The sequence below is a fragment of the Solea senegalensis genome, linkage group LG3 (genome assembly GCF_019176455.1).
Source record: "Solea senegalensis isolate Sse05_10M linkage group LG3, IFAPA_SoseM_1, whole genome shotgun sequence".
In the NCBI taxonomy this organism is placed as follows: Eukaryota; Metazoa; Chordata; class Actinopteri; order Pleuronectiformes; family Soleidae; genus Solea; species Solea senegalensis.
This window is the reverse complement of record NC_058023.1, coordinates 7,789,992-7,814,763: the sequence shown is the minus strand read 5'-3', so window position 1 is coordinate 7,814,763 and position 24,772 is coordinate 7,789,992. Positions and strand designations below refer to the sequence as shown.

The 24,772-nt window shown below is 41.7% G+C and overlaps 1 protein-coding gene across 5 annotated transcripts in view; it reads left to right on the top strand.

The window, feature by feature from the left end:
- LOC122766875 (neurexin-2-like) overlaps positions 1-24,772 on the top strand; it is a 563,355-nt gene that overhangs the window by 267,692 nt on the left and 270,891 nt on the right. For all 5 annotated transcript variants that reach the window (XM_044022084.1, XM_044022083.1, XM_044022085.1 and 2 more), the window contains 3 exons: positions 19,965-20,084; positions 21,339-21,720; positions 22,903-23,093. In XM_044022084.1, the coding sequence (XP_043878019.1) occupies positions 19,965-20,084; positions 21,339-21,720; positions 22,903-23,093 (693 nt within the window). The remainder of the gene's footprint in view (positions 1-19,964; positions 20,085-21,338; positions 21,721-22,902; positions 23,094-24,772) is intronic.

Sequence of the window (24,772 nt, the reverse complement as noted above, 5' to 3'; positions counted from 1 at the left end):
CTCATTAAAGATGTCACTTTAAAAAAAAAAAAAAAGAAAGTAAGAGTGGAAAAACTAATGCAGACGTGAGAAAGTCTACTCCAACAATGGTTTGTCGTTCAAACACCGTCGAGGAAGCAGTTCGTGCTTCTCTGTTTGCGACGCCACTGCTGCTACAACTACGCTTAGTCAACGGCTGACCCTCTGACCTCTTTATTGCGCGCACTTTAGAGCGCTTTGTGAGGCCTGTGATGCGGGGAAGCTCAGCCTTGTGTGTTTTTATCGCAGTATGTTGTGACCCTGTTCTCCTCACCTTCACGTGGAGCGCATCTATAGCCCTTTGCTTCGTTCGGGTCGCGGTGTGAGGCCAGCGATATCGGCTTGGATGTTTGGCCTTACAAGCTGCCTGCAACACCTTCCTTCGGTGCTCGGTGAGATGAGATTCAGTCTGGCATATGGCCAACATGTGGGGCACACAAGTATCCCATCTGCTCATGTCATACCCTTTGGCCCGTCCACCTGCAAGCGTGTCGTGACATGTTTTAAAGAAGAAGAAAAAAATAGCAACTGACGACAGTTCATTTCCTAAGTAAGCACTTTGTGTTTCATCCTCATTAATAAGCAACATCTATCTCTAGATGTGTGAAAGGTTTGCTGTCTGACTGTTTATCGCAGGGCTGTCAAACTCAAATGACCTGGAGGGCCAATGGTAAAGATGGGGCCGCTCTATAAAGATATTCATGAAGATATTAAGATAGATATCATTATTATTGTTATTATTATTATTTTATTTTTTTTATTTGTATTACTATAATAATAATAATCTGTCCATATTCTTTTACCTCACTGTGTTTAAAGGAAAAGGAAGTGGGCCATGTTTCCCTTATAACAAGATATTAAGATAGATATGTTTATGTAGATATATATATACATACATATATGTGTATATATGTATATATATATATATATATATACATATACATATATATCATTATTATTATTATTCTATAATATTATTTAAAAACTATAATAATAATCTGTCCATATTCTTTCACCTCACTGTGTTTAAAGGAAAAGGAGGTGGGCCATGTTTCCCTTATATCAAGATATTAAGTGGTGGACCACATGTAATCGATTGGGGGGCCACATGTGGCCCACGTGCCACCAGTTTGACACCAGTTTTTCAAGCTAAGGGCGCCAGTGCTTGACAGGCTTCAAACTTACTGCACTAGCCTCACTATAGCCTGAATGTATCTGTTCAAGCTCAAGTATCACTTAAATAGTTTATTATTTTAGTTTTTCTGCAGTAAAAAAATAAATGTATATGTTCGAATTAGGCAACAAATGTGGTATTTATTCTGCCAGTCCACCAGACAGACATTACTTACTGGGAACAGGTGTCTGCTCATTCAGTGCAAATTTGAATTCTCGAAAAGTAATAGTTGAAAAAGACTGAAAGTGAAAAACTTCTTTCTTAACTGGCTGTAAAAGGAGTGATTTGCATCTACTCGCATTCCAGAATAATCTTCCACTGCCTTTACACGTTATTTTGTTTCTTCATATATTACTGTGAGCGTTTGATGCCAGTTTCAAAGGCTTTAAGATGTAAATTAATTGAGTCTCAGAGCTTTATATTATTTCTAAAACATATCTTCTTATAAACCAGAGAAACGGGTCCGAATTTGCATGAGAAAAAAAGAAATGTGGTGTTGCAAACTTGTGCGAATACCCCACATAATATTTCAATCTAGGTATTTATTAGCAAAGGATGTATGAGGTGTGTGTTTTGTGGTTCAAACTGCACGTGCGATACGAGGACATGTGGGCGTTAGCAGTTAAGTAGTTCCGTTTGCAAAAAGTTCCCCGTCCACACGGAACCCTCTGAATCGACTCCAAACGCTGTAGTACGTACGCAGGCAATGTGACGTTGTACACATTACAGATATAATAAACAGAAGAGACAGAATGTCTGAGCCAAAGAAAGAAAGGGTAATAATGTCTGTTTTTTTACATTTTGTGCTGATTCTGTGTGAATATTGACACACAGAATCAGACATGAACATGAAAAATGAAAAATCTATAAACCTAAATACTTTACAAGAAGGAAATGAACAATTTGGCCGTGAGATTGAGATCCATCTAACTGTATTTACTGCATTACTTTTCATTGATAGCAGTCTCCAAACACAAGACAAGCAATAACAGCACGAGAGAGAGCTGGGAATATGACGTCATCGTTTTCCTAAGGTAGCATATTTGTGGTCCAAGCAAAACCGGCGTTTTGAGATTTTCCAGTAAAATGCTGTCTCCGTGTGGACCGACTGCGTATTCACCTCGAGCCTTTCCCGCGTGGTCGGGCCCTTGCTGTACACGGAACCTGCTCGAGGGCAGTTTATATTCAAAGCAACGTACGTGACTGTTGGTATGAAAATCCTCTGTTCACAAGGCAAAAGACTATCAAACCCTTTCTGTTTTTTTTTTTTCCCCCTGTTCATTTGCAAAAATGAGAGGTATAGATTGGGGGTATGACTCGCCACCTTCTTGAGCCGAAAATAGCACGTTGTAAAACCCGATGACGCGCACCTTGCACTCATGTGGACTGTTGATAGAGCCGCTGCTTACAGCGGGGACTGATGAGAGACCTCTCCTAAACCTTCCATTAAGGAGCAGCCCTCATTACAGCAGAGTGCCGGCTCCTCAGCAGGAGTGCACTCCAGTGTAGGGCCTGGTTCTGTCATTTCATTATATACTGTTATCGCATTACAACTGTGACTAATTTAAACATTAAAACCTTGTCCTTCTTTTTCCTCATTAAAAAGCCATTTTTGATTAAAAGTTGTGCCATAGGAACGCACGTAATCATCACACCCATTCACGGATGTGCAGTAATTATAGTCCGATCCACTTGAGCCCCAATGATTCAATATTGATATTAAAAACCTATTAATTCAAGCATTCACAGAGTCTGCAATTATTATTACTATTTTATTTATTTATTTGCTTTTTTTTTTTTTTTTTTTTAGCCAGCTGTCGTGACAGCTGTAGCTGTTGGTTTTTGTCTGCATTTTAAAATGAAGCTGCATTTGTTTTTTGGCAGTTGGTCACATGTACACTTGTGAACTGTTTGTGTGACTTGGTTCTTTGGCTTTCTTCATCGCGCGTGTCCACCGTCAGTAGTCTTTAATGATAAATAAGAGGAAATAGTGCAGCTTTTAATGTTTCTTTGTTAGATTCCTAATAAGTTGATCACAAAATAATACCTCAATTAAACAAAAATAGACTCCTGCCTCCTGACAGTCACACTTGCGTCAGCCTGTCATTAACCCTTTAACACCTAAGCCTCAAAATGTTCGTCTGGACTTTTTAGCTTCCTTTTTTTTAACCATAAAAGGTCCAGGAAATGCTAATTTTTTCCCAAGTAATTTCCAATATCTGCCAGTTATTAACAATTTACTGCATGTTAAAGAAGTGTCTTAACAATTTAGAATGAAAGTAGTTGCGCATGAACACCGTCTGTAGAGAAAACCCTTCTCTGATGACTTCCCGCCAATCAAAGCCATTTAATTGGTTCATTTCTTCACGTGAATTGAAATCATTACCATTCCTAACGTCCACATAATTGTGGAAGGTATAAAAGGATTTTATGAAGGGGTTATATACTGTATTGTATTGTCACTTTTGATGAGTGAAGAATCATTTTGCGGGTCGGTCGTGGATAGACAAACAAAGAGTTCAGCTCATCCCGAGGTATCAAATTCATTTCTAAGATTCAACCCACCATATAGGGGAAATCAGCCCATTTAGAAGCATGCACAAAATCCTATTGATTTCCACTTAGTAGTAACGAAATACCTTTGTTTTGTTTTTTTTTTCCCAGTGACCTACTCCATGTCCTTTAATTGACCAATTTTCCAGTCAAGTGGATGTGGTTTATGTTTGTAAGACGGCTATTTAACAGAACACCGTCGACCAAAATGGATATAACACAGTGATGACTAACAGTCATGGGAAGGTGCTCTCCCACGAACACACACGCATACGTGTGCAATCACCTGACGCATCTTGTGGGTAGATGGATGAATGTGAGATGGAGACATGAATCTGAGGCACACACACACACACACACACACATATGGATTAGGGTCATTGTCACATGCTGAGTCATGCCTGATGATGTATCCGTGTAGCCTTTCCCACTGACAGCAAGTTTATTTTTTATTATTATTATTATTATTATAGAGTTTGAATTTATGGTTGCACAGTTTTGTAGTTTGTATTAAACTGGGTTATCTTATCTGCCACGCCAGTCTGGAAGCAGATGTCTCTCTCTCTTACTTCACAAGAAGTTTCTCAATCACTCACTTGAAGTCATGAGTCATCACACCCTCTGCCAACGTGATGTCAAAGATTTGCTGTAGGCATGAGGAGGCGCCTCCAGCGTGTGCTGTCATAGTTGGACTGTACACTGTTTTTTTTGGACGTCCTGAACAGAATTTTTAAGGAATTTTAAAGACATTTCTATATTATACATATATATGTATATATATATACATATATATATGTATATATATATGTGTGTAAGCTGGCGAATCAGCATCTTTTGTCACCAGAGAGGAAAGAGTTGGAAAAAAACCCTGTATTTTTTGGCATGTTTTTGGACATTGTAGTAGACAAAGACTCAATCTAATGTTTTGAAGTTTTTTTGTTTTTTTTTTTTCATTTTAAATTGTTAACACACTATTTTAACAACAAATTGCAAATAACTGCCAGATTTTATGGGAAATATGGGCAAAAAGCACTTACTCAAAGGACATTTTGTGTCCCTTTTTATGGTTAAAACTAGCAAAAAAAAGTCGAGGCTTCGGCGTTGAAAATTTTTTTTATCCTACAAAACTTTGGACCAAATGTAACACACTGAGGATGAACAAGAGGAGAATGTTGCACCCTCAGAGATGGTTGTATTATTTGATATGAATAGATTTATGTAAAAGAAAAATGTTTATATTAAACATGTAAAACATGTATAAATATACTGTAGACTTGTTAGTGTGATACCATCGTTTTAATTTACCAAATAACTCCAAACACATCTGAGCTGGATGTCTCGTGGCCGAGGCTAATGGCTTTGACGGGAAACAAAGTTCATGTCCAAGCACAATATAGTTCTCATAATAATTGCATAGCCCATGCCTTTCAAACCCATATGTATCGGGGACTACGCTACTGTCATCGCGAAATGCTCGAGGCTCCCTTCCAATGTATAAATTAGTAACCACCACCATTAAGTGAACATGATGCGATACCGAAGCTGTACAAACACATTCAGTCCTGCAAGTGTTTACTTTTTATTGTGCACTTCTCCATTTTGACTCAGAGTGTGCTGCGTTTGTATTCAAACAGCTTCATACAAAAAAAAAAGGAATGTTTTTATATAAAATATAAAAGAGAGACAATCAGCCAAAAACACTCTACCATTGAACCGAGCTCCACAAATGAGCCGAAGAGCTTTTATTGCCAGGTACTCACATATGAAAGGGCAATACTCCAGCTGAAGGACATGCTGGGAAGGTGATGGACCGTAGTTGTATAAAAACCATTGACCTCGAAAAAAGTTTAGTCCCATTTTATTCACCTACTTTCAAAATGTTCAAATTCCGTGCTCAGTGGTTTGGACATGTCGGCAACCGTTGCGTTGTCAGATGTCTTTTTCTTCACCGTTGAGCCCAAAGAAGAGACGTTTCCGAGGAGCAGATGAGAAGGAAATTGAACTTGACAAACCGCTGACTGATGACTGTGGAACAATTAGGATGTTCTGTCCTCCTTGTTGAACGGGAATTGTGTAATGCTCCGCTCTTGACTTGGCCATTTTTCAACCTTAGGTAAAGTAGACGACGTTTTCCCTCCTGGTCCAGTGGACAGTGGGTGGAGCTTGTTAGATAGGGAGGTTGCGAGCAGTGTGTGTTTCGAATTGTATCGTCGTGTTGCGTGCCAACACATTCCAGTTGTTGTTATTGTAGTCGTCCGTGGGTTTACAGACCTGAACCAATCACTTTGAAGCTAGTTTACTGTATGTATCCACATTTTTAGGGATATATTAGTGAGGACAGTTGGTTTGTTTTTGCTGTTGGTCGCTGTGTTCTTTGGCCTTTTCATCTTATTAAACTAACACAACTCAAAAGAATTAAGAAGACCAGTTTAACAAGAACTTAACTCAATTTACCCGGGATTTTGAAAAACCTTGACGCGTTTCCAACGAAATTACCCAGGGAAAACTTTCCATCGATTCTAAACTTTCACAGAAAGAAGTTTACCTACGAGGATCTTTTCAGATTACCAGGAGCTCTAGAGGGGGCGGGGCTGTGTGCCGAAGAACGCTCATTGGTGGAACACATTTTGCAGCTGTTTAAAACGAGACCTTTGGAAGACGATGAAGAAAGAAGAACTTATTCATTTCGGTTCATTTCAAAAATATGGAGCAAAAGAAAAGGCGTGGACGGACGACGAGTTCCAGGCTCTTTTGAGCGTAGAGGAGGTTCAGCAGGAAGCGACCAAGTGTCGATTTCTGGGAACTTTGAGGTGCGGTGGAATCACAAACCACACGTCTAAGCACATATCAGGTAAATAACTTCCTGGTAATAAAAGTATGTCAGTTGGGATTGGCACCAGCGACCCCTGCGACCCTCATGTGGAGGATAAAGTGGTAGAAGATGGATGGAAGTTTGACAATCACCTGAAATGCATTGGTGTTTTCTTCCGCGTTATAGTTCATCCAAATAGACTATAACTCAGACATTAAGCATTTGTGCTGCCAAAGTTTAGTACATGTCACAAATGTCACAAACATTTCTTTAAATTAACATGTACATTATTCAAACCAGTAAAGTAAATGTTACCCAGTTTTAACCTCTGTTTTTAGAAGTGATAAATAGTTTTTTTGCTGCTGCATCATCGATTCAGAACGACTCCCCCCTGTCTGTATGGATTGCGATCTCCCTTTTGAAATTGTATTCCATAGAATGTTGCTAACACACAAAACACAAAACTCGTCCAAAGTGATCAGATATCAATGGCTGCATTGGGCGCGGGACCGTAATGTGTTGAATTGTGATGTGCCCGTGTCGCCATCACAGCCTCGGTCCACTATCAGTCTGCCTCCTCCCAGCGCTACGTCGCACCGCGGCACCAGCGACAGGTTAGACGTGGACTCATTACCCTGACACTAATGAGAGAACCGGCAGCAGCCTGCAGCTGTCAGCACCCGTACTGCCTTGCAGGACTGATGGCTATCCCGTGGGACAGTACCCTCCTACCACAGCATGCTGGGAAATGTGGTTTAAATCATAATCCCCATAGGACCTTTTTTTGTTTATAATGCTAGGGTGAACAATTTTAGCGCATAGCGGGGGAAAAAAAGACAAATGGGGACAGAGAAAGCTGATAAGAAGCAAAAAATAGTGAGCAGGTGGGCAGGGTGCAGATGGCAGAAAGGGAACGAGCACGCCGCCTGTGCTTAAAGCTCCAACGGGAGCACTGAGGGTAACATGTATGATTCATTTCCAGTTTCCACAAACTCAATCTGCTGTCCTCTTGACATCTCCCCGACACAAATATGTCTTCCTGCCGTGGCCATCTGCAATTCTAGAAGCCATCAACAGCGGTTATCTTGTCACGGATGCGAGCACGAGTGCACCTCTCTCCCGTGCATCAGCCAGAACACTGTGTGGCCCCTGAAAGCAGGCGGTGAATACAAATGACTGCATGTGAGAAAGAATCACACATTTTGCATAAAGTAGACACACAGGTTTGTGCAGCTATTCTTATTAAGACACTGCACTGACTTGCAGTCATTTGGACAAGCACACACACACACACACACACACACAGGCTACCTTATCTCTGTAATTGGCACGAGGGGTCAGAGCAGCCAGCGTAGATAATCATGGCTCTGGGTCATAATCTGTTTACTGCTCCCCTCTCTTCTTTTTAATTCTCTCTTTTTTTTTTTTTTTTCATTGACCCCCCCTCCCCCTCCCCCCTCATCGTATGTGCCTTCATACTCCTGACACACTCGGAGCCACCAGTCTTTAGTTTTCTGTCCCTGCTTATGATGCAGCACCACGCAAGAGATGTTTTTGGATGGAAACGGCGAGGGGGCGGTTTAGCTGTTGTTGTCAGCGTCCTCATCTGACTGCCAGACCCCCGCACTTAGCTCCCCGCAATCCCTTCCACCGTGCCCACGCAAATCCAGGCCCAACTGTGTTCCAAAGAAAGAGCTCCCTTCACAGATGTACGAGGCATGCAGCGCAGCAGAGAGAAGCTTTGGGCAGGGGGGGGGCAGTGTGTGATGGATTCATGTTTGGCAAAATGTAGGTTAGAATAGGAGGTAAGATGCAGTGTGGGGAGACACAACAAAATGAGGAATTGGAAGAAAATGTAGACGTCGTCCTGCTTGTTTTATCATTATCAACTCATATATTTGATTATCTTCACAGCCTTTTTACGGACGCTCGTGTAGCGCTGGCATTTTCGGAGCTCATTCAAGTGTGCGCTCCCAAACATGCAGAGCACATCTCAGATCTGCGGCGATAGGCTCTTGCCCCTTTAAGATGGAAAATGTGATATCTTAAGATGGAAGTCAAACAGCATTATCGTCAAAAGGCGGCCTTATCCTGATATCTCTGAAGAGCAAAGTAAATCTTGTCTCTCGCCATAGAAACCACAGTAAATCCGGCAGCCTTATGTAACTATAGCTGCTATCTGTCGTCGCTTTTACTGAAAGATGAGTCTATATGGGTCACTTGCCTCCATTGAAGAACTCTCGGGCCACTAATAAACCGCAGTCCACAGCAGTAGAAGAGTCATTTCTACTTCCAGTTCCAACATATGGTTAGTGTATGTAATAACCGTTGTGGTAAATGATGCAGTGATCCCGTCTGCAGAGCGACTGAGGAAATTGTGTGTTGCAGTCCAAACGCACTCATTTTTAAAAATGAGACCATTTCAAATATGAAAGTCAGCGAGGTCAGTTAACCCGTCATGAATCCTAATGAGGCACCCATGGGTCTCTGAGACATAAGACATCATTTACATACCTTTCTTTTGAATTGTGGGGAGCCGTTGAATCACCTCGGAGTTAAGCAAGTGAACCAGGACTTCAAATTACATCTAATGTTAATGTAAAGAAAATCACTTAATAACCCATTTAAGCTGTGCATACTATATCCTCTATACATTTTCATAGACATCAGATTGTATTCAAACTGAAATGTGCTTATGTAAACATCGTATATAACAGATGTTGCATTCGTTTCGCCACCTAGTATTCCATTGCGAATGAAATTCTAAATTAAAAGAAGTCAAAGTCAATAACAGACCCGTGATTGTAATTTATATTTTATGTAAAAAAAAAAAGAAAAAGAAAAAAAAAGGCCCGATGCCAAGCACTGCATCATTATCTGATTTGAGTTTGAAAGTGAGGCAATGATGTACTCTGTGGTGCATTTGTGTAATTGCTAGCAACTGTACTGAAATGACTTACCCACCTGTTGCGTGGCAATTACTGTGTTGAACTCACACACAGCGGTGGCCCTGTTGAGAGCAGCACAGTAAGTCCATGCAAACAAATCTTATTTTCTTAAGACCTATCCTTCGTCCCTAATCCCCCCTAATCATGTCAAATTCCTCTTTGACAAACCAAAGCTTTGTTTTGAAAAAGAAATGCTGCAAAACAGTCTGTCGACATCTAAAAGTACCAGGTACTATCACTAATGGAAAGAGCCAGAACTAGGTATCTGGAAAAGTGCCATTATTATCCGACTTATTTTGCTACCTTGCTGATTATTATCTTTCTTAACCCCTCACAATGTCCGTCTGGACTTTTTTTTTTTGCTATTTTTAACCATAAAAAGGTCAGAAAATGTGCTTTTGCCCATTTTCCCAGAACGACATTTAATATCTGGCAGTTTTATTGGATGTAGAAATAGTGTATTTCAGTTTAAAAGGAAGAAAAACAAAACGTTTTATTGAGAAAAACACAGTAGTCGTACACGAACACCAGATTTTGACGTGCGACTGCTCAGCTTTCAGAAACAGTTTAAATCTTTCATTAGCACAAATGCTCACGTAATTACAGTAATGAAAAGTGTGCCTGCACAAAATGTCGTCTGCAATGCACTTGGTGTTAAAAGGTGAAAAACTCTAAAAACAGAGCCAGAGAAAGAGAGATCATTTAACAACATTTTGGTAATTATTGTTGTGTGTAAATTTGTCAAATTACATTTAGTTGAACATACAAATGACTACAGTCTGTTGTTGTCTCCTACATCTCCTGGATTATTGACGGGAAAAACATCACATTTTACTGGCTCCCTAATGATACATAAACTGTATTGTTGTCTTATAGCCCGCTGCTTCATTTTGCGTGCAAGAGTGCAGCATTATCCCTGTGAGAAACAACATTATAGCAAATAATATACAATACTATATATACAGATATAAAAGCGTTGCGCCGCGACACAACGTTCGTATAGTTTTACACTTTTAGGCCTTTTCCTACAGGGACTGAGTCCATATTTAATGGGGTTAAATGTGTGTCCTTTTGTCACTATAATGTGTGCGTTTGTCCAACCTTCATTTCCACCACCTCACTTTTGAACTTGTTCTTTACTTTACTTAACTTTTTTTTCAACCATCCACCACTAACTTCAAGATATTTTGTGCAGCTTTGATGTCACCGTGGCACCTAGGTGACATCTGTACTATCATTGTGATTTCCTACAGTTTATACTGTAGTAATTCCCCAAATGAGACACTGGGCGTGATCTTAGCGCTCCTTCACATGGAAATCAGATGAAGTTCATATACAGTGAGGATTTTTGTGTCATTAACTTGTTTATGAAGCCCTAGAAGTCCATAACAATCAGTCCAGCCACTGCTGAGAGCGCAGGGTTTGATTGTTTTCCTGAGCTTGACGAAGCAGAACGGCACATCCGTTGACTAGTTACGTAACTGGCGAATTTCACCACTCCTCTAAACAGCAGTGCCTCCTAGTCCGGGCACATCCGGTGACGTACTTTCAACCGTAGAAGAAGAACTACTCTCGTTGTAGCTGCTGAGCTCCGTACAACCAATACACTCAGCAACTAGCAACCAGAGTAGTTCTTCTTCTTCTTCTACGGTTGAAAGTAGTAAAATAAAGCAGGACACGCCACCAAACTTCACATAAAGAAGGAGCAGTGCCAACAATATGTATATAACTGTCTTTGTGTGCTTGTTTTGTCGTTTAGCATTAGCGATAGCCGGCTACACGCTACGCTTGTGTTTCATTTGCATGTGTGTTTATTATCTCGGTAACCACAACGTTATCCAAGCTACAGGCGTCCTGCAGCAGTCTTTCACTTGTCACGGTGTCTTCTGACTCTGGGTCAGACTCCGGATCAAATGCGTAAGGGATTACGGCATTACTCAATGTTTTGATAATTGCTAGCGGTGGAGGGGGAGCTGTGGATCTGAGAGCAGACGTGCCAATTACGTCACTTCCAGGTAAGTGGCCTATCACAAGACACTGGGAAAGCTCTTGTTGGCTGGCCAATCACAAGACGGTGTTCTGCGGGTGCGGTTTTGGTCTGAAACAGCATGAGACATTTGAGATGAGACATTTACATCGGCTCATTTGTAGCAACTAGGACGTTTTTTACCATAAAAATTACTTCATGTTTGTAAATACACCTCCATATCTCACATATAAGTGAGATAGGATCATGCTATGACCGCTTTAAAACTGAATCAATTACATGTAACTTGCATATTTCTCAAGTGCGTCTTTCTTCTTCTCCTACCTTCCAAAATGTACTTTTTGTTTTCTAAACGCAGCAATAAATCATTCCCCCATTCAAAATAAAATACCAAAAACAAGAGCACGGTGACAGACGACTCTTAGTCGCTGCATTGCGTAGCGGTTTGACGGATAACATTTTGCACGGAGCGTCCTCAATCTCGCATTAACATTTCTAATAAACGTGTTTAGCGTATGAGAGCAGAGGCAGCACGGTGTGTGTGTGTGTGGGGGTGTGTGCGACGTCTCAGAGTTGCGGCCCCCACCGTCCAGACACCACTTGACCGGAGTAATCAAGTGTGAAGGTTGTGAGGGGCAAACAGCCATTAACTTCCCAAACACAGGCCATCATCACTGTCTGTAGAACACAGTGTGTCGGTGTGTGAATGAATGCAAGTGTCAGGTCTTGTGAGTGCAGTATAGGATTGTGTGTGTGTCCTTCATTGTTGTGTGTTGATAGATTGAGTGTGAATGTATCTGTTTGGGAGGCCTTTGTGTGTGTGCGTGTACAGACTTTCAGATTTGAACGTGTATGCTGGCATTTTTTCCATATTTATCTTTATTTTTGAGCAAATCGCTGCCCCGTCCACTGTGACTTCAGCTCACATTATTCCCGTATGGCGGTACAGTGGACCGGTGCTTGCCCGTGACCGCCTGTTTGACATGCCCCTGTGTCAGCTGGTGTGACGCCGTGCCGATCCAATCCATCTGCCACTGGCCAAGCAGGCACGAGGGAGAACTCATCGCTGGCAATCAGGACAGAAAAAGGGGCCGCTGGGGCTGGGGTTTGGCAAGGCACGGCGACCAGGAAATCTCCTGAACTAGTGACCCCAAAACAGTCCCGTGTATAAACAAGGGCGTGATGGAGTGTTAGTGTGTGTTCGTTGTCAGTAGAGACTACTGTTGGAAAGTAAATATACTTGTGAGAAATGGATATGCTGTCTCGCTTACGTGCTGCCAGATAGTTCACCAGCAGTTTTGAGTGATTTGCTGTTGGGTTTTGTGTTTTTCCTAATTTCCAGAGATAAATGTGTTATTTGATCATCAGACAGTGGATCTGAGACACACGTCTCATTCCCACAACAATGGAGGAAGTTGGGATTGAAAAAAAAAGCAAAATAAAACTGACAAAAAGTAGACATCTAAATGACTGCCTTCAAAGAACATAAAATGTCATCCAACTCTGTGATAGAATGCGAATTAAACGAACACAGCAGCGTCGTAATTGTTTTAAAGCTCACACTTCATTTCACCAAGTGGGAAAAAAATGGGTGAAACAGCCCTTTAAAGGGATATAATGTGAGAATCAGAGTCTCTTGACATCATGTGCATTGCAGGTGCGGTGCAGTTTGACAGAAGACAGATTTGATATCTGTGATGTATATAACTGCATGCATTCAGTGTGATTTTTGTTGGTACAGAATCCAAATTTGTATGCACTGAGGTCAGATGACTAAGAGTCGTGACTAATACTAGGTTACAGGTTGGTGTCGACACCAATAAAGAGTACATTTATATCAATACACCGTCGCCGCGAACACCCTGAACTACATGTATCGGGTTAGGTGATGTGTTAACAAACATTTTAATGGGTCCCTTTCAGTTGTATTTATAGGATTAGTGGGAAGTTTTTGGTGGGAGCTGTGTTTTCGGACGTTTAAATCTAAGAGGCAGCGTGCTGAGGTTCTCAAAAAACAACAATAGACAATCAATAGGCGTTGAGCTCATAGGGAATAGTTGCAGCTCAGGAGGGTTTTTGGAAAAGCAGAGACTCTGCACCTGAATTGACCCATTAAACAAGCATAAACTTAAATGAATCTTTGTTTGTAAAAGGTTGTTTTTTTTGTTGGACTTTCTTTGTTCTGGACACTGACCTTGTCAGTCCAGCACTTCCTCATCAGGACAAAGGCATGTCCCTAATGAGGCGGACCTTCATTTGTGAGGCCCTAGCAAAGGTCAGGGTTTCATTAGTTTTGGCTAAGGTTTGTAAATTCTTTTTTTTACTTGGAATCCAATACAGTGACCTAAGAAGAATAGCTGCACACAAACGTGTGTGTGTGTGTGTGTGTGTGTAGGGGGTGGCGTTCCTCTTCATTACCGATGTTAAAGAACCATGCCAGGCGCACAGATGGCAGAGGAGAGAGGGGGCATGGGGGGGGTGGGAGGGGGTTGGCACATAAATTGCAACGCATGCCCACTAACGATATATTTCCACACAGTCAACGCGACATAAACAAATATGCAAAATCCAAAGATTAAGTCCTCAAAGCTCAATATGCTTTGCTAATAATCGTGATTTACTGCGCAGTATAACAAACACAACCCTGTCGATTTCATCCTCAAGATCACCTTGGCCCCACACGAACACACACACACACACACAAACATGTGACGTCAATCCACTGACGTTACTGTGCCAGCTTCTTCTCTGGGAAATCAGCCATGCTGACACGGCATCTCTCTTTATCTTTTTTTTTGCACTTTTGTGTATCGCTGAACATGCGCACACTTTGCCCTAATTAGGGTTCCCCCGCCTTCCCTTCAAACCCCTGCCGCCACCACCGCGAATACTTAAGAGAACTAAATTAAAAATGTAAACGTCAAAATGAAACGGTCACCGTACAGTACACTTTTCCTTTTTTCTTCATGAGTTATTCGCACACACGAGCACACTGAGGATTCTAAATGGATGCGGACACTTCTCCGCCTAACAGTGTTCACCGGCTTGCTAAGTTTACCGAGTCCAATTAGAAGCACCGGTCTGTATGCGCGGGCAGGAGAGCCGGGCAGCATGTTGACGTCTCGACTGCAACACGTTTAGAATTTAGAATAAGTCATTTTTTCACACACACCAATTAGTGATGGTGAATTTGCCGGGTACGGGGAGCAGTGGGCTGCACTTTTCACCTGGATTAAACCAGTGACCTTCCGGTCTATGAGAGTAACCTTTTCAGTCTCTCTGTGTAACACGGGAAGGACGGTAGAAAGCAGGGAAATCTCAGTGTACTGTGCCCACACTACACCTAAGAAATGGTGGACAAGTGCCCTCTTTTGTACATGAGAAATGTGTTTTAATATCAACCATTTGTTCATTTTAGCATCTAAAATTGGCAACAGTGCACCGGCAAGCAAAAAGTTCTGTATTTGTAGTGATTTATGTCTAGTGCTGTACCAAATCTATTACAGCTCACATTTTTTTTCCATTTGAATGTTGTGACAATGGTTCAACAATGTTTATTAATCTGATTTTAATACTTGGCCAGTTTGAAAGCAACCAAAGAGAATGTGGACAACAATGTTAATTATACCTTGACACGCAACAAAATTGACTTAATTACTATTCATTTATTTTAACCCTTGAACACCTAAGCCTCAAATTATTATTATTATTATTATTATTATTATTATTATTGTTGTTGTTATTATTTTTTGCTTATTTTAACTATAAAAGGGCCAGAAAATGATCCTGTGATTAAGTGCTTTTGCCCATTTTTCCCAAATAACTTTCCATATCTGGCAGTTATTTACAATTTACTGCAATTTAAAATGAAGAAAAACAAAAATGTTATTTAGAAAAAACACCAGTCGTACATGAACACCAGATGTTGCACGTTAAATTTGAAATTTGTTTGAGTTTTGAGTGAAATTACCGCAATAACCACACTTTTTTTTTTTATTAAAAAAAACCTTGTAATAAGTTTGCAGATTTATTTCCCATAGTTATATATAAAATATATATATATATATCCCAGCACTGGGCACATAAAACCCAACCTTGCACAGTATATCCCCCGAGATATATCTAATGCAGTATCCATCTGCACTTGTATGCGTACACTTGTGTGTGAGAGTATTCACCCTACAATGTGCTTTCCCAGATTGGCACACACCAGGGGGCTGCCTGAGGTCCATCACCTGGTAGTAAAATGTTAATTATGAACATAAATAAGTTCACCACTCATTTTGTACAGCCCCGGTCCACGAACACACACACACACACATACATACAGACACACACAAACTTTGATTACAGCATCTGTCTGTCTTGCTAAGCAGGGATTTTATGGAGACATCTTCAGAACCCTCACTCTTCCCCACGAATCCACAAAGACGCCAAGCGTAACAATTCCCCCTGGCCAGCATTTAGTCTCTGCGGTTGTGTTTTTAACCTCCTCTACTGCTCTGCATGAAAAATCCATTTCAATCATCTGGCATTCGCCCTCATCTCTCCACACACCCCCCCCCCTTGTCTTTTACGCTGGCGCCTTGTTTGCAGCAGCACTTAGAGCAGTATCAGCATCCTCCCTCTCTCCTCAGAGTGGGGTTGCTGAGCCAAGAATGAAACTCTAGGGAGTCTGGATCTTTGTTGAACCCATTTTAATTGGACCGCAGTCCACTGTTATAGTTTCCCTGCTCTCGTGGGTTGCCTGTGAGCGTACATGCATCGGGGCGGCCTTGCGGAAAACGTGTGACCTCAAAAGTGCTGAATGCCAGGCGCTCATAATCATCGCACTCTCTTCCATGGGATTCAAATTGCGGAGCCGGAGCCGTTACCTCGTCCGTACGTGAGGAAGACACGTTCAGACAAACATTCTAAAATATGACACGGAGGCAAAAAAAAAAAAGGGATGGGGCACAACTACCTTATCAGCTCAGGTTCCACTGTTCCGTCGAGTCAGTGTTGAGGTGATAAAAAAAGAAAGTGACATATTCAGGACACAACAGTAGTTGCATGCTGCATCCATTCAGTTTATTGTCCCCTCCCTCAGTGAGGCTCGGTGGTGACTTCCTATTGTTTTAATGAACATACATTTGGTTATGGTTTGCTCATATTATGGATAATTACATTAAACCTCCAAGCAAACATAGACTCTTTGGCTTATCATGACCCCTGACCCCAAATCTATACATACTGTATGCATGGGACACTCTTACAATGAGTAGAGCGAACTGTACAGTGGAAAAGCCCCACAATATAATGTATAGGGTCCATTAGGATCGGTGGTGCCGTTGGTTGGTGATTGAGTGTCATTTACACATCAGTGAGGGGAGATTGTAGTCACCATTATGGCCACTTCTGCTGCTGTCTACTAATGCAGCAGCAGTGAATTCGTCATGTGCTGCCTGTGGCCCTATATGTGCTCACATGTGGTGTTGATCCACTGCACCGGGTAGCAGTGTGCAGCTCCAAGCCCTCTGGCTTGCATCAGACTTCAGGACACCTGACAGTACAGACCATAACGTGGTCTCGAGCACTCCCCTTTGCTTTGTTTTAAAGCGTTTCGACTTGCACAGTCGCTGTCTTTTCTGTGCTCATTTTCATTACTGGTCTGAACGACGTCTGGATCCGTGTGCCACTTTCTGCTCCCTAAGGCGGGAGAAAAAAGCAACCATTTTTAATTAGATTTCCCGATTGTCGTGATACAAATGTCATCATCGCGTACTGAGGACTTCACTCTCAAGTTGTTTTGATTGCGGTGTAGACATGATAATGTCACAACTGTGCTCCAACACTGCACTGCAGCAGCAGCAGCGTAGTCTGGATAGAGACGGATGGCAACAACCAGCAGCTATTGTCTTGTGTTTCATTGATCCGATTGCATTAATAAAGGTTGTTTACAGAGGGAACACAGCAACCAGTGATGGATGACTATTGGTAATGGCGCATCAACCCGCGACCATCACACCTAATTTATGATGTGATGACACAAGTGATCCACAGTGCAGGATATTTTTAAGTAATCTCCTCGGTGCTTTTTAAGCTCTCCTGGGGCATATTTATAAAAAAAGTGATGGAGGGATAAAGAACGAGGAAATGTCTGCTGATGCTGAACACAGGCCTTCGCCCCCGCTGATGTCCACCACGAAGAAAGAGGTCAGAAATGGCAGGATGAGATTTATTTACATTTTAATAATCACCAGCAGTGTTATTAATGAGTATTGTGCCACTCTCGCAGGGAGTACTTTTCTTGCACAGTGACTAAATTAAAGGCTTAGTGGCTTATTTAACCCTGGTAGCTCTCGCTTGTTTATAAACTCACTGATATTCCACACTTTTCCAACACCCGGTGCTTTATCGATATGTTGTTTTGAGGAGTCCTTTCTGGGTTGCACTGATGGCCTGATGATCTGGCGCACGTAAGCCAGTATGATCACTTGTCTTAAGGCATGCCGCAAGCCAACCACTGTGGTGTATGATTATGTAGTCCCTCTTGTGATTTCGGAGAGGTTTTATTTTTGTCTTTGACTATACCTTAAATCACCCCCGGAGACATTCCAGTGGACTTGTGTCACAAACCTGTCCTGGTCCCCATCGTCAAGTGATATTTTTATTGTGTATTGCCCTTTGCCCCTAAAAATCTATTGGTCCCTTGTTGAGTTTGTTGCTGCTTGGCTAGCTAGGTCAGAGCAGTATATATATATATATATATATACATATATATATATGTATATATATATATATATATATATATATATATATATATATATATATATATATATATATATATGTATATATACACCCCCCCCCCACACACTGTTAGCTGTATTCTGGCCAAATGGCTCCTGCTATGTGTGCAGCAGTGGCCTCTGTTCTCCTGTGGCCTGTAGCAGATAAGCCAAATAAATATTGCATGGACTGTATTCTAACTTTTTACGATCTTGCATCAGCCGGCTGGTTGTGCTGGAGCTCTGTTGCACTTTGCTCCTCAGTTTTAAGTTGCTTTTTTATTTTATTTCTTTATATATATCTGTCCCTTTGTGGGTTTTCGTCCTATCCTGCTATTTATCTTTGTGTCAGCTTTAACTTTTCTCCTCGCAAGTTACTCTATATATACAGACTTTTGTTTTCTTTATATTTTACTTCACACACGATGGGACCGAACATCCTTTTGTTCAATTTCATGTGACTAAAGACATAAAACTTCACAGAAATAAACAAGAGTAAATGGTAAGCAATTCTCCAGTGGTCCATTTGTATGTTCTTGCCCAGCAGAGCCATCTAACAAAGCCATCTCTCTTCTGTGAGAGGGGGGGGAGTCATGTTTTGTATTTATTATATCATCCACTATAGCATCTCGACTTGTACACACACAGTAAAAAAGGTTTTCTCCTATTAGATCTGTTATGAACAACTTAGCAGCTCTTTAAATGTAGGAAATGCATTGATTTTGACGTTACAGTTTCTTTATATACCTGCCACAATGACACAATAGTCCTTGCTCCCTTCCAGAGCTGAGTCCAAGTTTGGCAGGTAGAGGAAGTGTCTGAATAAAAGTGACTGGTCTCCCCCAGCAGTATTATTTCAGCCTGCCCTCCTGCCAAAAAAGGTGCAAGTCTCCACACATTATTCTGGTGTTTAATATATATATATATATGTTCCTCTGTTCACTAAGCCAAGTCCCTTTGGACCATGTCTTCACTTTCTGAAGCCACTAGTGTACTGAGAAGGGTATTAATGTCTAGTGGCTTAATTAAAATCCACACTTTTCTCCTTGTCACTCCTTTTCAACAACACTTAGCTCTGATGTTGATGTAATAAGACTCTGTCGGTAGGATATTAATATCCTGTTCCTTACTTTGAAAATATGTTTATGTAAATAAGACCCTATGAAGCGTATCTGCAGCGCCATATGCCGTTGCAGCAAACCGTCTTCTTTACCCGGCTGAGAAGAAGAGAATTGGTTGTGAAACGGGGGGGGAAACCGTCTGGCCTCACCCATCAACTCCCTCACTTATAAGGGCCCGTTTAGAGAGATCCCTCTCTCTATATGCTGAGCTGTGTCATCTCCGCAAAGGCAGAACATGACTTCATATAGCGCTCGTAACAGAGCATATCTAGTCATCGTTGGCTGCCTGTTCTAATCTGCATCCTCAGCTCGTTACAGAGTAGTTGTCCTACTGTCTTTTATGACATCCTGCTGCAGCCATGTGATTGTTTGTGAAGACATTCAATTTTACAGTCTGTCAGGCCCGGATACTTGATTCCTTTTATTTGCGCGAGATTCCATTGCGTGCGTGTGGTTCGCAAACATGCAGGTTTTCCTCCACAAGTTCTGTCACCAGCTAAGTGTGTATCTGTGTGAATGTGTAGGAGTATAGAGAAACACACTTTTCCCCATGTGCTGTTTTTAATTTGATTTCCCCGCTACAGGCAAAGGACCTGAGATACTGTTCGCGGGGCAGAAGCTGAACGACAACGAGTGGCACATGGTGAAGGTGGTGCGGAGAGGCAAGAGCCTGCAGCTGTCTGTGGATAACGTCACAGTGGAAGGTTAGTTTGTGTTTGAGACACAGAGGGAATAATATGTGAATGAGATAATTGTGTCTGAAGTGTTGTACAATTTCTCTCTGAAGCGACTCGAACATACCAAAGTCCTGCAGAGAACAGAACAGAGGTTTTACTTAAAGGAATAATTTAGCATTTAGCTTTGTATTACTAGGATAGGGCTAGTATTTTTTTCAAAAACCTCAGTTTCCCCTGAGTCGAGAAATATCTTCATTCTTTTCCTTGTTACTAGCCCACCAGTAACACTTCCTGTTAGCATAACTGTTAGCAAAGATGGCAGACACTGTTTACATTCTGGGAATGAGGTCCCGTCTCCCTACGACGTTTCAAGCCTCGGACCAAGTGACACTGGTGGGCACGTAACAAGAAAAGAATGAAGATATATCTCCACTCTGGAAACTAAGGTTGGGAAGCATAATTTTTAAAAAATACTAACCCTACTTTAGTAATGCAAAGCTAATTGCACATTGGGGAAGTATTTCTTTAATGAAACAACTGTGAGGTAGTAGCTCTGTACAAATTAAGCAAGAATACGTTCTTCCAACTACCAAGAAAATAGCAAGAGAAAGATGAAAGTTGGAAAGACCAGGTTGAGTCACGGGCACTCACTCACTGCACTGTGGCCTCAGGCAAAAGGACGCAGGGCAAGCGGTGAGGGAAGAGGTGAGAAGAAGGTGTAAGTTAAATGAAGGAAAGAAAGTGGGCACAGTGAGGCCAGAAGCAATGAATGACCCTGTGAAATTCAGACTGCTTCACAAACTGGTTCATGGGTAAAAAAGGTAAAAAAAATAAAAATAAAGGTGGAAATGCCCAGGGAGCGCTGGCAGCGCTGGCCCAGAATCAGCAATGAATCGGCGTGTTGCCAAGCTCATTAGTCAACATCTCAGAGAAAACACTGTATAAGCTGAGGTATGTACAGTAGAAACAAGAGATTTTCTGCAATAAAATGCTTGTATAAGGTCATTCATGGCAGGTTAGATAAAATAAGCTGAACCTTTGTGAACTCATAGAGTTTAGCTATGTACTGTGTTTTGCCAAGAAGATTTTTTGTTTTACTGGCTCTGATAATCTAATGTAGCATGTGCCTCTTGCAAGGTTTTGTATATAAGTTATGTAAGCACACATTGCTCCATAATGCATTTTAATATTATCATGGCGTCCCCAGTGTTAGCTTAGGTTTTTATATAATAAACCTGTAAAGGTTAAACCTGTTTTTCCCTCTATGTTCCAACGTTTCAGGCCAGATGACTGGCGCTCACACGCGTCTCGAGTTCCACAACATCGAGACGGGCATCATGACCGAGCGCCGCTTCATATCCGTGGTGCCCTCGAACTTCATCGGCCACCTCCAGGGCCTGACCTTCAATGGCGTGCCGTACCTGGACCAGTGCAAAAACGGCGACATCTCCTACTGCGAGCTGAACGCCCGGTTCGGCATGCGCCACATCATCGCAGATCCGGTGACGTTTCGGACGAAAGGCAGCTACTTAGCGCTAGCCACGCTACAAGCGTACGCCTCCATGCACCTCTTCTTTCAGTTCAAAACCACCACGCCTGACGGCCTGATGCTGTTCAACTCGGGAGACGGGAGTGACTTCATTGTTGTGGAACTGGTGAAGGGGTGAGTTTTACTTCCCTTCCCGTTATTGAGAGGAAAGTCTTGCTAACGCTAACACATTTGATTTTGATAAAAAAAAAAAAAGAACTTTATATAAGGTTGCTATGCATGATATTGGCTCAATAGAAATGAGTTTAGAGTATGATCACTTGTCTTATTCTGCAAGTTATGATTGGCTGAGAAATAAAAGAAAGAAATACCAACATTTGTTTTGTTTGAAAATGGGAAAGCAGTCAAAGCGGGAAAAGACAACCTGTCATTGTGACGTTTAAAGTGATAGCGCAGTGTAATGACGCTATGATTTCACTTTGTTATTCTGTGGGCCACTGGAACAGGGCTTTCTGCTTAAAAACAGTGACATTATTTATGATACAAAGGAACTCAATTATTCTACTTTTGAACAAAAATAGCATTCGCCCAATATCTTATCACAGGGTTGTTTATTATAATGCAACACAACACTGGATGTGAGCGTAGCTGCCTAGTTTTCTTACCGGTATTTTTTATGACAGTGACCAAATTGGAGCTGCTGGGGATATGAAAGTTGTCTGAGGCTGCTTTAATATATACGTTTTGCAAAGCGTTATCTATAAAGGGCTTGAAGAAGCAAACATAGACCCAGAAATACCTGGTTTTGAATCACATTAGCGACTTTTTTGTGTAATTAAAAGATCAAAAAGAGGCTTTTGCCTGTGTATCTGTCTTCCTCTTGTGCTTCAGAAAGCCATAAAGGACTGGAATCAAGGTAGACATAAAAACATACTGTACTTTGAATGGAACGGCCGACATAGTCCTAACACAAAACACAAAAGACAGACATATTCGTGTGAAGGAGGGAATTGTGTGAACCTCATCTGCCTGTGGGCAAGCCGCGGCTCGTAGCCAAAACCTGGTCTCTATATTTAAATGTCAAACCAGTGAGTAAATCCCAGGCTTCTTGTGCAGCCACATACACAGGCTTATTTTTTATTCATTATTTACCTCCAGACTTTGTCCTTAGACATAGACGAGACAAATAAAGGAGCAGGATCCAATGTTCAATCACTTACTAATGACAATTTGAGGTGGAGTAATGTCCACTGTGACCTGTCATCGCCAGCGTGGGTCACTGAAAGGAAAACATGTTCACGAGAAAACACAGTTTCTGCTAAATGTTCTGAAAACCACCTGAATTTTTCCTCACAGTTACGTCCACTACGTCTTTGATCTCGGCAACGGGCCGTCGCTGATGAAGGGCAACTCGGACAAGCCGCTCAATGACAACCAATGGCACAACGTGGTGGTGTCCCGGGACGGCAACAATGTGCACACGCTCAAGATCGACTCACGCACCGTTACTCAGCACTCCAATGGAGCCCGTAACCTGGACCTCAAAGGTAGGAGCAAGCCATACACAGTGCTCAGCGACGGATTATTCCACAACATGTTGCCACTTATGGGAAATAACAATTTTAGTATCATCCTTGGTTTGTCCCTCAAGTGTTGTTGGATGGTAGCCACGAACACATGCCAGATCAATCCTCTTTCAAAATCCTTGGCTTTTAGAATAGGTTGAGTGCATATCCGTTGGTTTCACTTTGTCCCGGAAGATTTCTTCATTTTTGAAGTACGCATATATCAACAGCAAAGTCAAAACACAAGGTGTTATTTCCATCTGGTGGCTTAAACATATGTATTTGTTTAATTACTGTTTTTTTTTTTTTCTTTTTGTTTTTCTCCTAACAAGCAATGGCTCAGTAAAAGCTGAGTGCAGTAACTAATGCTGCCAATTTGTGAGATGAAAACACAACAAAAGTCTATCCTCTTCACCTTGAAATGTAATTCCCCTCTACTGGGCAGATGTTGGCTTTAAGGGAGCAATATCCTTCCCCAATTGGTGTCCCAACATAACCTAAATACACCATCACAGACGGAGCTGAGAAAAAGAGTCCTACCGAAAACAATAACAGCTTATCGTTTCATCCTCCTCTGCTTTGTTGTTTTATTTCGCGCGACTCGCTTGTTTTCTCTGAGCCGCCTGTCTGACTGGAGAAGCGCTGTCATATTGGATACACTTAAATCCTGATGTGATGGCTTTTGATGGAGAGACACCGTTCCTTTTTTTTTTTTGACTTTAAAGAACTGTGTCGTCATGAGCCGTCTTCAAATAATAGCTGTGGTTACGAGACACTGAAGTGTGGAAAAATACCTGGTCCTGTGTGACTAACCCTAACCCTGTGCAGCGGAACAGAGATGCAATGTGACGCAACAGGCATTCAGTGGAATCCCAGGGTTACTTGTAAGAAAGGCGTTGACAAGCCGTTGATATTGGATAACAGAGGGTGGAAGGTAAACTCCTCGAAGTGCCCATGTGTACTTGTAATCTATTGAGCTACGCTCTGGACACTTTACTTTGATTTTACCTTTATTATGCATGGGTTGTTGTGTGACTCACATCAGAAGTCAGGATGAAGTTGCTTGAAGGCTGTGATGAGTCAAAAGATCAAATAAAGAAAGCTTTTTTTTGGGGGAGATGACAGCTTTTATTGATGGACCTCCAAGGATTCTCCTTTGGGGATATGCATGCTGTGATTAGAAAGGATAACCGTAAGAGGGTAGGCAGCAGAGAAGTAGCATAAGGGCAGTGTCCTTGCACTGGGCTAAAGAGAAAAGTATTGAGTCTCCTAAAGCTGCAACCACAGGGATTTCAGAGTTTGACATTAGTTACAGTGCTTTTAGCAGTACGACACACACTATTATGCCTGATCTCACAATTTTAATGGTGAATGCAAATTAAGTGCATTGTGCATATAACCAATTATGCGACTGTCACATATGCTTTGGAGTGAGAATGTAATTACTGCATCTAATGAACGTTTGGTTTTGGTGTTTTTAAGTATATAGCAGAATATGCAACTACTATAGCATACCTGCTCCTGCAATCATCTGAAGCAACTGATGTAATTAGTGGGTTGAGTGATTGCTCCTGCCCAAGCTGTGGCAGAGACGGCTGTCAATCATTCTGACACTGTGCTGCAGGTGTCGGGCGATGCCACCCAGTCTTCAACCCCGGTGT